The sequence below is a fragment of the Bison bison genome, unplaced genomic scaffold (genome assembly GCF_000754665.1).
Source record: "Bison bison bison isolate TAMUID 2011002044 unplaced genomic scaffold, Bison_UMD1.0 scf7180017864209, whole genome shotgun sequence".
Classification (NCBI taxonomy): Eukaryota; Metazoa; Chordata; class Mammalia; order Artiodactyla; family Bovidae; genus Bison; species Bison bison.
In genome coordinates, this window is record NW_011494781.1 from 1,757,167 (window position 1) to 1,773,057 (window position 15,891).

The 15,891-nt window shown below is 36.8% G+C and overlaps 1 protein-coding gene across 1 annotated transcript in view; it reads left to right on the forward strand.

The window, feature by feature from the left end:
• SHC3 (SHC (Src homology 2 domain containing) transforming protein 3) overlaps positions 1-15,891 on the forward strand; it is a 183,825-nt gene that overhangs the window by 142,535 nt on the left and 25,399 nt on the right. Inside the window, exons 8-9 of the mRNA XM_010844831.1 lie at positions 12,525-12,675; positions 13,663-13,750. Coding sequence (XP_010843133.1) covers positions 12,525-12,675; positions 13,663-13,750 — 239 coding nt within the window. The remainder of the gene's footprint in view (positions 1-12,524; positions 12,676-13,662; positions 13,751-15,891) is intronic.

Below are 15,891 nucleotides of genomic sequence, written 5' to 3' on the forward strand. Positions count from 1 at the left end.
GAGAGTTAATTGAACTACATGCTTCTCTGGGCATATACTTAAGGTATGAAGTCCTTACATGTTTCTATATAATAAAATTTGAAGAAGTTTTGGGGAAAGAAAATGAAGTAGAGAGATCTTATCTATTGAGAAAACTTTGAATCCAATATGCAAGTAATGGTATAAAATTTCTAAAGCAGAGCATCAACCAGGGGTCCTGTGTTCCTTGGCATCATTCTCATCTGGTCTGACAAGCTGCTTGTGTCCACTGAGCCGGTCTGAGACCCATCAGGTGGGAACGTGCCACCTTCTGGCCCTGCTGGGGCCATGAGAGAGCACATCTTGCCTCCAGCTGCCACACTCTTTGCCCCCTCCCCACCCTTTTCCAGAGACCTTGGACTGCAGAAGTCACTGGCCCATTTTCCTTCTAGATTTCCCAGAGGCCAGCAAGACAGGAGGTTCTGTTTGTGAGCAGTTCTCCTTGGGTTTACTTCTTGCTTGCTCAGGCCATCTCTCTTCAAATTGGGAATGAGCTGCAAGTGTGAGAATTTGGTATAATCAGCTTCTTTGTCCACATTCCTTAGAGTAGAGTTGGGGACAGATGAGTGTGGAGTGAGTGTGGTGGCATTAGGGCCCAGTACGCTGCCCCAGCATCTCAAAGTTTCAGGTTGGTGCACATGGCTTCCTCTCTCTTCTCTTGCTGCTGGTGGTTGGATGACTTTACTATTATTCATGAATTATTTTTTGCTCATCGTATTAATTATTGGGAGACAGACTCTGTATCTGGAATCATCACCCATCTCCAACTGGAAATCAAAAATAGTACTTTTAAATGAATGGAATTTTTGGTATGGTCTGATTTTCCTTAGAAGATTTTTCCTCTGATTTTTCTTGCCAAAATCCAGGGTCATTTTCAACAGAAAACCAGAGAAGACAATGAAAAAGAATTCAAATGTAGTCAAATCTCTTTTTATTATTAAAAAAAAGTTTTGATATATAATTTATGATGAAAATTCATTCCTTTTGGAATATATAGTTCTGTAGTATTTAGTACTGTCAGAGACTGTATAATTATTGTTCCTAAATAATTCCAGAACATTTTCATCACCCCAGCAAGAAACTCCACACTTATTAGCAGTTAATTCCCCAACTTGCAATCCTCTCTCCCCAGACAATCATTGCTCTACTTTCTGTCTTCATTGATTTGCCAGTTCTGGATATTTTATATGAATGGAATCATACAATATATGCTTGAGTTCTTTCACTTATTGGATTGTTTTCAAGGTTAAGCTATGTTGTAGCATGTATGAGTATGGCATTTTTAGGTTTGAATAATATTCTTTTGCATACATTTGTTACCTTTTGTTTATTCATTCCTTGGTTTATGGATATTAGGGTTGTTTTTACCTTTTAGTTCTCATGAATTGTGCTGCTGTGAACATGTGTACAAATTCTTGTGAACAGATGTTTCAATACTCTTGGGTATATAACTAGGAATAGAATTGCCTAGTCATATGGTAACTCTGTGCTAAAGTTTTAGAAACTGCCAAACTGATTTCCAAAGGGGTTGTACCATTTTATATTTTCACCAGAATGTATGAGTTTCAGTTTCACTGATATTTGTTATTGTCCATCATTTTGATTTTAGCTATGCTAATGAGTACAAAGTGGTTTCTGTGATTTTGATTTGCATTTTCTTGATGACTATTGATGTCAAGCATCTTTCCATGTGCTTATTGGCTATTTGTATGTCTTATTTGGAGAGATGTCTGCTCAAATCCATAGACTATTTTAAAAATTGTAGTTGATTTACAGTTCCGTGTTACGTTCTGCTATACAACAATGTGAGTCAGTTATATATATACATATATACACTGTTTTATTTTTTTAGATTCTTTTCCCATATAGGTCATTATAGAGTACTGAATAGAGTTCCCTGAGCTATACAGTAGGTTCTTGTTAGTTATCTATTTCATATACAGTAGTGTGCATATGTTAGTTTCAATCTTACAGTTTATCCCTCCCTTCCTTTTCCCCCCCAGTAACCATAAGAACGTTTTCTGCATCTGTGACAATTTGTTTCATAAATAGGTTAATTTGTACCATTTATTTGTTAGATTCCCATGTATGGAAACCTAACAAATCCCATCATATGATATTTATCTTTCTGTGTCTGACTTACTTTACTCAGTGCTGAGTAATATTCCATTGCATATATGTGCCACATCTTATTTATCCATTCTTCTGTCAGTGGACATTTAGGTTGATCCCATGTCCTGGCTATTGTAAATAGTGCTGCAATGAACATTGGGGTGCATGTATTATTTCAAATTATGATTTTTCTCTGGATCTATGCCTATCAGTGAGATTGCTGGATCACATGGTAGCTCTATTTTTAGTTTTGTAAGGAACATCCATAGTGTTCTCCATTGTGGCTGTACCAATTTACATTCCCACCAGTGGTGGAGGAGAGTTCCCTTTTCTGCACACCCTCTCCAGCATTTATTGTTTGTAGATTTTTTGATGATGGCCATTTTGACTAGTGTGAGGTAATACCTCATTGTAGTTTTGATTTGTATTTCTCTAATAATTAGTGATATTGAGCATCTTTTTGTGTGATTTTTGACCATCTGGATGTCTTCTTTGGAGAAATGTCTTTTTAGATCTTCCGCCCATTTTTGATTGGGTTGTTTGTTCTTTATAATGAGCTGCATGAGCTGTTTACATATTTTAGATTAATCTCTTGTTGGTTGCTGTGTTTGAAAATATTTTCTCCAATTCTATGGGTTTTCTTTTCATTTTGTTGATGATGTCTTTTGCTGTGCAAAAGCTTTTAAGTTTATTTAGGTTCCATTTGTTTATTTTTATTTTTGTTAATCTTGGAGATTAACCAAAAAAGATCTTGCTGTGATTTATGTCAGAAAGTGTTCTGCCGATGTTTTCCTGTAAGCATTTTATAGTGTCTGGTCTTTCATGTAGGTCTTTAATCCATTTTGAATTTGTATATGAGCATGTTCTAATTTCATCCTTTTACATGTAGTTGTCCTGTTTTCCCAGCTCACTTATTGAGGACACTGTCTTTTCTTCATTATATATTCTTCCCTCCTTGGTCACAGAATAGGTGACCATAGGTGTCTAAGTTTATCTCTGGACTTTCTTTCCTGTTCCACTGATTTATATTTCTGTTTTTGTTTTGCTTACTGTAGCTTGGTAGTATAGTCTGAAGTCAGAGAGACTCATTCCCCCAGCTCTATTTTTTCTTTCTCAAGATTGTCTTGGCTCTTCAGTGTCTTTTGTGTTTCCATACAAATTGTAAAATTTTTCTTGCTGTAATTCTGTGAAAAATGTTATTGGTAATTTGATAGAAGTTTCATTGAATCTGCTGATTACTTTGGGTAGTATAGTCATTTTGACAATGTTGATTCTTCCAATCTAAGAATGTGGTATATTTCTCCTTCTGTTTACATTATCTTTAATTTCTTTCATCAGTATCTTATAGTTCTCTGAGTATAGGTCTTTTGCCTCCTTAAGGTTTATTCCTAGGTATTTTATTCTTTCTGATACAGTGGTAAATGGGGTTGTTTCCTTAGTTTCTCTGATCTTTTGTTGTTAGTGTATTGGAATGCAAGAGATTTTTGTATATTAATTTTGTATCCTGCAACTTTACCAAATTCTGTTCTGGTAACATCTTTAGGACTTTCTATGTATAGTATCATGTCATTTGCAAACAGTGACAAATTTACTTCTTGTTTTCCAGTTTGAATTCTTTAATTTCTCTTTTTTTTCCCTCTGATTGCTGTGGCTAGGACTCACAAAACTGTGTTGAATAAAAGTGGCAAGACTGCACATCCTTGTCTTATTCCTGATCTTAGAGAAAATCCTTTCAAATTTTTCACTGTTGAGAATGATATTTGCTGTGGGTTTTCATATATGGCCTTTATTATGTTATATTATCTTTATGCTTACTTTCTGGAGAGTTTTTCTCATAAATGGTGTTGAATTTTGTCAAAAGCTTTCTCTATCTCTGTTAAGATGATCATATAGTTGTTATTCTTCAGTTCATTAGTATGGTGTATTATATTGATTGATTTACATATGTTGAAGAATTCTTGCATCCCCAGGATAAATACCACTTAATCATGTGTATGATCCTTTTAATGTATTGCTGGATTCAGTTTCTAAGTATTTTGTTGAGGATTTTTGTGTCTTTGTTCATCAATGATATTGGCCTGTAAATTTCCTTTTTGTGTGTGGGATCTTTGTTGAGTTTTGGTATCAGGGAGATAGTGGCCTTGTAGAATGGCCACTTGTAGAGTGGCCTTGAGAGTATTCCTTCCTCTATAATTTTTTGGAATAGTTTGAGAAGGATAGGTTTTAACTCTTTTCTAGATGTTTGATAGAATTCATCTGTGAAGCCATCTGGCTCTGGACTTTTGTTTGTTTGAAGTTTTAAAATCACAGTTTCAATTTCAGTGATTCATGTGTTCATATTCTCTATTTCTACATGTTTCAGTCTTTGAAAGTTGTACCTTTCTAAGAATTTGTCCATTTCTCTCAGATTGTCCATTTTACTGGCAAATAGTTGCTTGCAGTAGTCGCTTATGGGCCTTTGTGTGTCTGTGGTGTCTGTTGTAACTTCTCCTTTTTTCATTTCTAATTTTATTGATTCGAGTCCTCTCCCTGTTTTTCTTGATGAGTCTAGCTAAAGGTTTATCAACATTATCTTCTCAAAGAACCAGCTTTTAGTTTCATTGATCTTTGCTATTTTTTCTTTGTCTCTGTATCATTTATTCCTGCTTTGATCTTTATGACTTCTTTCCTTCTTGAGGACTGTGGAGATTTTGTTTGTTCTTCTCTCTCTGGTTGCTTTCTTCTCTCTCTAGTTGTGTAAATTTAGGTTGTTTACTTGAGATTTTTCTCATTTCTTGAGGTAAGATTGTATTGCTATAAAGGTCCCTCTTAGAACTGCTTTTGCTGAATTTCACAGATTTTGGATTGTCATGTTTTTGGTGCCATTTGTCTCTAGATGTTTTTTGATTTCCTCTTTGATTTCTTCAGAGATCTGTTGATTGTTTAGTAACATATTGTTTAATTTCCATGTGTTTCTTTTTAACAAATTTTTTTTTTTACTGTAATTGATTTCTAATCTCATAGCATTGTGGTCAGAAAAGATGATTAATATGATTCAAATTTTCTTGAATTTACCAAGTCTTGATTTGTGGTCCAAAATGTTATCTATCCTGGAGAATGTTCCATGTGCACTTGAGAAGAAATTGTATTCTGCTGCTTTTGGATGGAATTTCTTATAGATATCAATTAAGTCTATCTGATCTAACGTGTCACTTGAGGCTTGTATTTCTTTATTACTTTTCTCTCTGCATGATCTGTCCATTGGTGTATGCAGGTGTTAAAGTTCCCCAGTATTATTGTGTTACTGTTGATTTCCCCTTTCATGTCTGTTAGCATTTGCTTTATATATTGAGGTGCTCCTATGTTGGGTACATATACATTTATAATTGTTATATCTTCTTGGATTGATCCATTGATCATTATGTAATGACCTTTGTCTTTTGTAACAGTCTTTATTTTAATGTCTATTTTGACTGATGTAAGTATTTCTACTCCAGCTTTCTTTTGATTTCCATTTGCAAGGAATGTCTTTTTCCATTCCCTTAATTTCAGCCTGTATGTGTTTCTAGGTCTGAAGTGAGTCTCTTGTAGACAGCACATATATTGGTCTTGCTTTTGTATCCATTCAGCCAGTTTATGTCTTTTGGTTGAAGCATTTGATCCATTTACATTTAATGTAATTATTGATATGCATGTTCCTATAGCCATTTTCTTAACTGCTTTGGGTTTGTTTTTGTAGTTCTTTTTTCTTCACATCTTCTTTTGTTCTCTTCTCTTGTGGTTTGGTGACCATCTTTAGTGTTGTGTTTGAGTTGCTTTTTCTTTTTTGTATGTGTATCTATTGTAGTTTTTGTTTGCTGTCATCAGTTCTGATCTAGCAGTCTACATATGTACAAAGTCTCATGTTTTAGGTTGCTGGTCTCGTTCTACCTAGAGAAGTTTGTTAGCATTTGTTGTAAAGCTGGTTTAGTGGTGCTGAATTTTCTTAGATTTTGTTTGTCTGTAAAGCTTTAGATTTCTCCACCAAATCTAAATGATATCCTTTCTGGATAGAGTATTCTTGGTTGTTGGTTTTTCCCTTTCATCACTTGAAATACATCATGCCACTCCCTTCTGGTGTAGAGTTATGGGAATTCTTTGTATATTACTTGTTGCTTTTCCCTTGTTACTTTTCATATTTTTTCTTTGTCTTTAACTTTTGTCAGTTTGATGAATATGTGTCTTGGTTTGTTCCTCCATGGTTTCACCCTGTATGGGATTCTCTGCACTTCCTGGACTTGAGTGAGTGTTTCCTTTCTCATGTTAAGGAAGTTTTTGACTATAATATCTTCAATTATTTTCTCCAGCCCTTTCTCTTTCTGTTCTCCATCTGGGACCCCTATAGTGTGAATGTCGGTGCATTTAATACTGTCCCAGAGGTCTCTGAGAGTACCTTCATTTCTTTTCATTCTTTTTTCTTTACTCTGTTCTGTGACAGTGGTTTCCATCACTCTGTCTTCCAGCTCACTTACTTGTTCTTCTGCCTCAGTTATTCTGCTACTGATTCTGTCTAGTCTATTATTCATTTCAGTTGTTGTATTATTCACCTCTGTTCATTTGTTCTTTAAGTCTTCTAGCTCTTTATTGAACATTTTATATATATTCTTCATCTGTACCTCCACTCTTTTTCAGAGATTTTTGGATCATCTTTACTATCATTACTATGAATTCTTTTTCAGGTAGATTGCCTATCTCCTCTTCAGTTAGTTGTTCTTGTGGGTTTCTATCTTGTTCCTTTGTTTGCAACATATTTCTCTGTCATCTCATTTTGTATAATTTGCTGTGTTTGTGGTCTCCTTTCCACAGGCTTCAGTATTGTATTTCCTCTTGCTTCTGGCATCTTCCCACTATTGGATGAGATTTGTCTAAGGGCTTGTGTAGGCTTCCTGGTGGAAGGGACTGGTGCCTACCCTCTTGTGGGTGGAGCTGGTCTTGAACCTCTGATGGGCAGGGTCCTTAGCCCATTTTTAAGATTGCATTATTTGTCTTTTTATTGTTGACTTGTAGAAATTCTTTATATATTCTGGATACAAGTCTCTTTCCAGGCATACAATTAGCAAATATTTTCTCTTATTTTTTGTGTTGTCTTGCATTTTCTTAATAATGTCCTTTGAAGGACCATAGTTTTTAACTTTGATGAAGTCCAAGTAATTTACTTATTTTCTCTTTGGTTGCTTTTGCTTTTGGTGTCATGTATAAGAAACCATTGCCTAATCCAAGATCATGAGGATTTACATCTATGTTTTCTTCTAAGTTTTAGCTCTTACATTTTGATCTTTAATCCACTTGAGTTAATTTTTGTATATGGTGTGACTTAAGGGTCCAACTTTCACAAACGACTATCCAGTCATCATAGCACCATTTGCTGAAAAGACTGTTCTTTTACATAGTAAATTGTTTGGGCATCCTTGTTGAAATCGATTGACTATAAATGTATGGGTTTATTTATGGACTCTTAATTCTGTTCCATTGATTTATTTATGTGTCTATCCTTATGCCAATACCATATAGTCTTGAATAGTATAGCTTTATAGTTAGTTTGAAGTGAGGTAGTATGTGTCTTCCAAAGACATTCTTCTTTATTAACGTTTGACCCTGTTCACTATTCTGGGCCTCTTGCAATTTCAAAGGAATGGCATAGCTTGTTTATTTTTACCAAAGAAGACAATTGTGATTTTGATAGAAATTATCTTGAATCTATAGACCTATTTGGGGAGTACTTCCATCTTAACAGTATTACATCTTTCAATTCATAAATGCAGGATGTCTTTCCACTTATTTAGAATTCCTTAATTTCTTTCAACAATGTTTTGTAATTTTCCATTATGAGTCTTACACTTGTTTTGATAATTTTTACTACCAAAAGAATAAATCTTTTATTCTTTTTGATACTATAATAAGTGAAATTTCTTGTTAATTTTGTTTTTATTGTTAATATATAAAAATACAATTGACTTTATACACTGATTGTGTATTGTGGAAACTTGCTGAATTCATTTATTTTTTATTATTCACTTAGCTCTAATAATTTGGGTGTGTATGTGTATTCCTTAGTATTTATTATATACAAGATCATGTCCTGCGCAAGAAAATATAGTTTTATTTTGACTTACTAATCTGAATGCCTTTTCTTTCTTTTTATTATATAATTGTCCTGGCTAGAATCTCTAGTACAATGAATAGAGGTGTAAAGATGGGACAAACTTATTATGTTCCTGATCTTAGGAGGAAAATATTCAGAATTTTCCCATTAATCATGTTCTTAGCTGTGGACTTTTCATAGATTCTCTTTTTCATGTTGAGAAAAATGCCTTTTAATTCCAAGATTTTTGAGGGTTTTTTATCATGGAAAACTGTCAGATTTTCTCAAATGATTTTTCTGTGTCTAGATGTGAGTATTTGGCTTTTTTTTTTATTTTATTGGTATGATATATTACATTAGTTGATTTTGAATGTTTAAACAACCTTGCATTACCAGAGAAATATCACTTAGTCATGGTGCATGATTTTTTTGTATTTTGCTGGAGGATTTTTGGCTTGCTAGTATTTTGTTGAGGATTTTTCCATTCATATTCATAAAAGATATTGGTCTGCAGTTTTTTTTTTTTCTTGCACTGTCTTTGGTTTTGGCATCTGGATAATTCTGTCATCATAAATTTAGTTTGAAAACTTCCCTCCTCTTCTATTTTTTGGAGGAGTTATGAAAAATTGCTATTAATTCTCCTTCAGATATTAGATAGAATTCACCAGGAAGCCGTATGATTCTGGGCTTTTCTTGGGATGCAAGATTTTGATTACTAATTTAGTCTCGTTGTTACAGTTATCTTCAGATTTTCTATTTCTTCTTGAGTTATTTTTTGATAGATTGAGTCTTCATAGGAATTTTCCCATTTCATCTAGATTATCTAGTTTGTTGGTATATAATTTTTAATAGTTTCTCTTATAATCCTTTTAATTCATGTATGGCTGGTAGCAGTTTTTCCTCTTTTCTTCCTAATTTTGGTAATTTGAGTCTGCTCTCTTCTTTCTTAGTCAGTCTAGCTAAAGATTTGTCAATACTGTTGATGTTTCTAAGAACCAACTCTTGGTTTCATTGCTTTTCTCTACTGATTTTCTATTTTTATTTCTACCTTAATCTTTATTGTTTTTCCTTCTGCTTGCTTTGGGTTTAACTCTTATTTTCTGGTTTATTAAGGCAGAAATTCAGGTTGTTGATTTGATATTGTCTATTATTATATAGGCATTTATATCTCATAAAGTTCTGTGTAAACACAGACTTTCCCTGTAAGTCTTAAACCCCTCGAAGTCATCCAAGAGGGTTGAAACTAACTTCTTCCAAACTTCTATTAATGTTGAATGAAGATTTTACCTCTTTCCATGAATCATGAGTGTTTTTGATGGCATCTAGGATGCTTAGCAGAGAAGGCAATGGCACCCCACTCCAGTACTCTTGCCTGGAAAATCCCATGGATGGAGGAGCCTGGAAGGCTGCAGTCCATGGGGTCGCTAAGGGTCGGACATGACTGAGTGACTTCACTTTCACTTTTCACTTTCATGCATTGGAGAAGGAAATGGCAACCCACTCCAGTGTTCTTGCCTGGAGAATCCCAGGGACGGGGGAGCCTAGTGGGCTGCTGTCTATGGGGTTGCACGACTGAAGCAGCCTAGTGGGCTGCTGTCTATGGGGTTGCACGACTGAAGCGACTTAGCAGCAGCAGCAGCAGCAGCAGCAGCAGCAGAATGCTCAGTCCTTTCTAGAAGGCTTTCAATTGACTTTGCTCAGGTCAATCAGAGGAATCACTATTTGTGACAGCTATAGGCTTATGAAATGTATTTCTTATAAGACTTGAAAGTTGAAATTACTCCTTGATTCAGGGGTTGCAGGATGAATGTTGTGTTAGCAAGCATGAAGACCACATCAATCTCAATTAGAACTCTTGGGTGACCAGGTGCATTGTCAATGAGTAGTAATATTTTGAAAGGAATTGTTTTCCAAGCAATAGGTCTCAACATTGGGCTTAAAATATTCAGTAAACCAAGCTATAAATAGATATGCTGTTGTCCAGACTTTGCTGATCCATTTATAGAGCATAGACAGAGTAGATTTAGCATAATTCCTAAGGGCCCTAAAATTTTCAGAATGGTAAATGAGTACTGGCTTCAACTTAAAGTCACCGACTGCATTAGCCCCTAGCAAGAGTCAGTTTGTTCTTTGAAGCTTTGAAGCTGGGCATTGGCTTTCTCTAGCTCTGAAATTCCTAGATGGTGTCTTCCAGTATGAAGCTATTTTGTTTACACTGAAAGTCTGTTGTTTAGTGTAGCCACCTCCATTATCTTAGTGAGATACTCCAAGTAACTTACAATTGTTTCTATCAATACAGGAGCATTTGCTGCTTTGCCTTGCACTTTGATGTTATGGAAATAGCTTCTTTCCTTAAATCTCATGAACAAACCTCTGCTAGATTCAAGCTTTTCTTCTGCAGCGTCCTCATCTCTCATAAATTGAAAATAGGATTCACTTGCTCTGGATTAGGCCTTGCTGCTGCTAAGTCGCTTCAGTCGTGTCCGACTCTGTGTGACCCCAGAGACGGCAGCCCACCAGGCTCCCCTGTCCCTGGGGTTCTCCTCCTCCAATGCATGAAAGTGAAAAGTGAAAGTGAAGTCGAGCAGTCGTGTCCGACTCTTAGCGACCCCATGGACTGCAGCCCACCAGGCTCCTCCGTTCATGAGATTTCCAGTCAAGAGTACTGGAGTGGGGTGCCATTGCCTTCTCTGTTAAGGTAATGTTGAGGCTGGTTTTATCCTCTATCTAGATCGCTCATAAGGTCTCCATATAAACAATATGACTGTTTACTTTCTTATTACTTCTGTGTTCACCGGAGTAGCTGTTGTTGCTGTTTGTTGTGGTTGTTTGTTTTAATGATTTTCCTAAACCAACTTGGTCAAGTCTATATTTTGTTACATATGACCACTGACAACTCTGCTCAGTTCACTTATTAGACAGCTAATGATCAAAGAGAGATTTAAATGTCTGAAACCACTAAGTCCCCCAGTTTTTGCTGAGGTGCTCTGTGTGAATCTTGGGGAACTCCTTCAACACTTGGCTAGGCAGTTGACAACTCTGCTTTAGCTTTGACTTTCTGCTTGTGCAAAACTTCAAGGTCAGTGCAGATGAGAACTAATGCCTTTTTACATCTTTTCTGAGCAGGCACACAACCCGGATGTGAAAATAGTTCTATACATGTAGATGCCTAGATTCCTAGAAATATGTCAAAATTTATAATTTCCTAGCTTTTTCTTTTAAGCTTTTTGACTAGCTTACTCTTTAGCCAAATGTTATCTATTGTTTCAGGGAGTCATAGTGTTAAATAATTGCCTCTAATTGTTTTTGACAAATGACCTTATGGAAGAAGCTGTTTTCCATAGACAAGCTCTGAATCAGGTCATATAAAGACAGTTTTGGGAGTGGAGTCTTATAGAGAATGAACAGAAAGGTCATAATGACTGTTTTCTGGGAATAGGAATTTACAGGAACCTAAATGCTTTTTTGCCTCCTCCCATGTCTAGCTATTTAAGCTGCTGGTTTTCACTGTCACTACTGGATTTTGGCTTTTAAGTCTACACTGGAGATGGCAACAGAGCAAGTTAAAATGCAACAAAGCTCTTGTCCTGACAGCTATTTATGTCTTTTTTGTTTGTTTGTTTAATAAACACTCTCTGCTGCTGCTGCTGCTGCTAAGTCACTTCAGTCATGTCTGACTCTGTGCGACCCCATGGACTGCAGCCTGCCAGGCTCCTCCATCCATGGGATTTTCCAGGCAAGAGTACTGGAGTGGGGTGCCATTGCCTTCTCCAAAACACTCTCTAGATTGGTACAAACTTCTGATTAATTTCCAGAGTTCTAAAAATGTTGATCATGAAAACATTTTTTGCTAGCTTTCTTGTTGTCATTACAGAGGAAAGAATAATTCAGAGGTCCTTACTCTGTCATTTTCCCTGATGTCACTAAATCTCCATTAAAGTTAATTTTGTTTTGGGTAAATTTCATGATATACTAAAATGTGTGTCTATACCTCAAGAAGATGATTATCATTACCTATAAACTATGTCTTTTCTTATTAAAATGTACTTTTAATAAAGGAGTTATTTTCTGTTTCAAATAAGACTGGAATTTTCTAAAGGGTAGCACTGTGAATAAGGCGGGGATATTTGGCTGAACCATTCATCTGCTGTTTATATGTGCCTGAGACCTAGATCGTTGAAGGGGGAGTGACTAAACTCTGCTTTCTGGGTCTATAGTTACTAACATTAGATTTTTTTGTTTTGACAGTAAGCTCAAATTTTGGATAAAGTTCTCGAAAATCCTCTTTTAACAGAATGCAGAGTCTAGATGAACCATGGACTGAAGAGGAGAGTGATGGCTCAGACCACCCGTATTACAACAGCATTCCAAGCAAGACACCTCCTCCAGGGGGGTTTGCCGATGCTCGCCTGAAAGCCAGACCCCACGGTCCTGACACAGCCCAGGTGAGTCTTATTTCTTTCCCTGAATGGTAGCTAACTGGACTTCATTTCCTATTGCTTTCTTCAACTCTATTTTCAGGCTGATGTTCTATCCAGACAGAAAAACTCACAAACTTCCTCCCCTTGAATTTCATAAAGCAGACAGTAGGGGAAGCTTTTGCTTTAACATCACAAGGTTTAGTCAAATGCCTTGGAACTCCATTGTGATTCCTGAGATACAAGTCTGCAAGTTCCCTCTTCATCCTAGGACAAATCCCATTGTATTGTGAACTTAATGAGGAAAAGAGAGAGTTCAAGACTTTTGAAAGCCTGGGGTTCTTTGAGTTCTCTGGAAATAGAAAGAATGTAAGCCTTTAACATAAGGTTTTTTTTGTTTGTTTGTTTTGAAGTTTTCTGTTTTACTTATCTCCCTGATTTTCCCTCTAATTCAAAATTCTAGTAAGGCATTCTCTTTCTAGAGTTATGGTATCTCTATGATATCTTTTTGTTAAAGGGAATTTTTTGATGTCATTTACCTTATGTGGATGACAATAAAAGCGGTAAATAACACTGAAGCCAAATGTCAATAGCTCTATAAGAAGGAATCGACAAGGTGGATTTGCCCAGGAATGAATGGTTATAGGTGTATATGCTGGGAACTATGTTCTGACACATAGATAGTCTCTAACTGAAATCTATTTTAAGGCATGTTGGTGATGTGGCTGTATGTAGAGAATTCAATTTATGGTCACACTTAGGGAAGGGAGGTGGCGGGGTGGGTACTGAAAGCAGGGAACATCTGTAGTTTTAATGAGATGTAGCCTCTTTTTCACACCCATGCAGACTAACTTCCCAAATCTTGCCAACTGTGAGGCATGAAGGGAAAACTGAGTACAACAGGGATGCAATCCACTGGCCACTGAAGTCCCTTCTTCTGTATTATGGCTTTCAAAAGTGGAGACGCAAGAAGAGGAGGACTTTTTCTTGTTTTGTATTTACATATGTCTATAGTTTGCAGGAAAAGAGCAAACTTACTACCAGGGAAGACACTTAGGAGACCCGTTTGGTGAAGACTGGCAGCAAACACCTGTCAGGCAAGGTGAGCGGCAAGGTAAGGTGGACAAGAAACATAAAAAATACTTTTCAAAAGCTCCTGTCCTGTGGAGTGGCAGAATGGCTGACTGGAAATAACTGCTGTGGGTGGGGCTACAGTTTCCCAACCGGATCACAGAAATAGAAAGAATGGCTGTCAGGGATGTTGGAGGGCATGCATCAGATAACCCATCCCTGGGCACCAGGACCAGCTCACTCTTCATGCCTCCCAGTTCTTCCTGTTCTCCTGCACAGAGACTGTGCATCTAAGGCCCTTTTCTGGCGAGAGGGCTTGCCCCTCCAGAGACTGAGGAATTCACCTCCCCAGGGCCAACTCCATACCCAGTTCGAACGAGGCTAAGGTGGGAGACTCTGGAGTCAATATTGAATCCTTGTAGCTTCTAATGGCAGCTTGTAGTTTTCCCCTCCTTTCCTCTGCCCCACCTCCCCCTTCTATGGTCACCTTTAGGAAGAATGGAGTGACACCAGCCCTGGCAGAGATGGCACCTGGAATACAAGTCTGTCACAGGGCCTGGGTCCTTTTAGAGGACACTTCATTTCTTATCAAACCTATAAGCATGCACCTACATCCCACATTAAAAATAGTGTGACTAATTAAGCACTATTTAGTTTAATTGCTAACATTAGTCTCTATTCTCTAGACAGTTATTTTTAGACGAGCATACACATGTATGTATCTATACGTTTTAAAGGTTTCTTTTAATTTTAAGCATTTTACCTCCTCAAACATTTTGAGAACTTTTGATGGTTCCAGGGTCCTGGCTACAGGGTCTGAAGGAGATGGAGTGATAAATGAATGAAGATCCGATGTATGCTTCTATGTATATATTTTAACCATTTTTTGGTTTAACATTAAGGTTTTCACCTACATTATTGCCATTTGTGCCAGTGGGTAAATGACAATATATTTTTAAAATGTTTCGCCCGTGAAATAATTTTATGTCTTACCTGCCCCAGCTGAAAGATGACCCGTTTGTGCTTCCCAGTTAATAATCCATAAAAGAGTCAACAGACTACTTGACTGTACCTCAGAATAGGATGGAAATAGCAAATTAAAGTTATAACTTTGCCAGAGGCACTTTTTTACATTTTCAATTTTGTTCTGTATACATTTAAAGCATTTTATACAACAATCATGTACTTAGACATAGAATAACTATTAAAGACTAAGACACATTACATACATTAGATATTGACTCTACTGAAAAATTTGTTAGATTTATTTGAAAATGAGGTCTTTTTTATATCCAGGTTATTCCAGCCAGATCAAGAACAGACAATGTAAGAAATTCACCAGAGAAAAAAAATGAGCCTTATATAAGTTCTTGGCCTGGAACTTGAGACTCATAACTCTTAATGAATTTCAAGTTCGTATTGGAAACCAATAAATACCTTGTCCGTAGAACAAATAAACCCCTATTAATCTGCTAGCAGCCATTTCCCCTAAATGAAACTGAACTCTGGGTACCACCACCAGGGAGTGTATATCTCCCTGCCCTGTACTCAGCACTTGCAATCATCTGAAGTTGATGACTTTCTCAGGACACTTGCATTCTCAGGCTTGTAGGCAGAGACAGTGGTCTGCCAAAAGTCCTTCAGTGGGCTCTTGAGAAAGCTTCTTAAAGAGTCCTGAACCCACTCTTGCTGGTTGAATTGAGCCAACTCTCATGCCCCACCACCTGGAGAGGTGATCTCTCTCCAGGTCCAAGGTGGTCTTGAGAGTGTCTGTGGAAGTTTGTTAGAAATAGTGACCTGTACAAAGAACCAGATGGTGACCCGAGCAGGGCCACACCCTTCATTCACCTTGGTTGACAATAGCAGTGACCGCCCCAGTCGAGCCTCAGCAGTCTTGGTTCAGTTGGGAAGTCCGATGATGGCACAAGCCTGATTCTGTTTTATAAGGAAAGTGTCTCAATTCACTAGGAAGCAAATGGGGTAAATATTGCTTTATTTCTAAAAATGGGGCCAAAGCATTGGAAATGCATTGCATTTCTTTGGAGTTAATATATGAAGCATTCACCTATACTTAAAAAAAGAGCAGTGAAAATAAGGCTCATTGTTCTTCTGCTCAGTTATTTTGATCTCAGTCCTTCGCAGAGGGAATGAGGAGGCTGGGGGAGCTTCTGT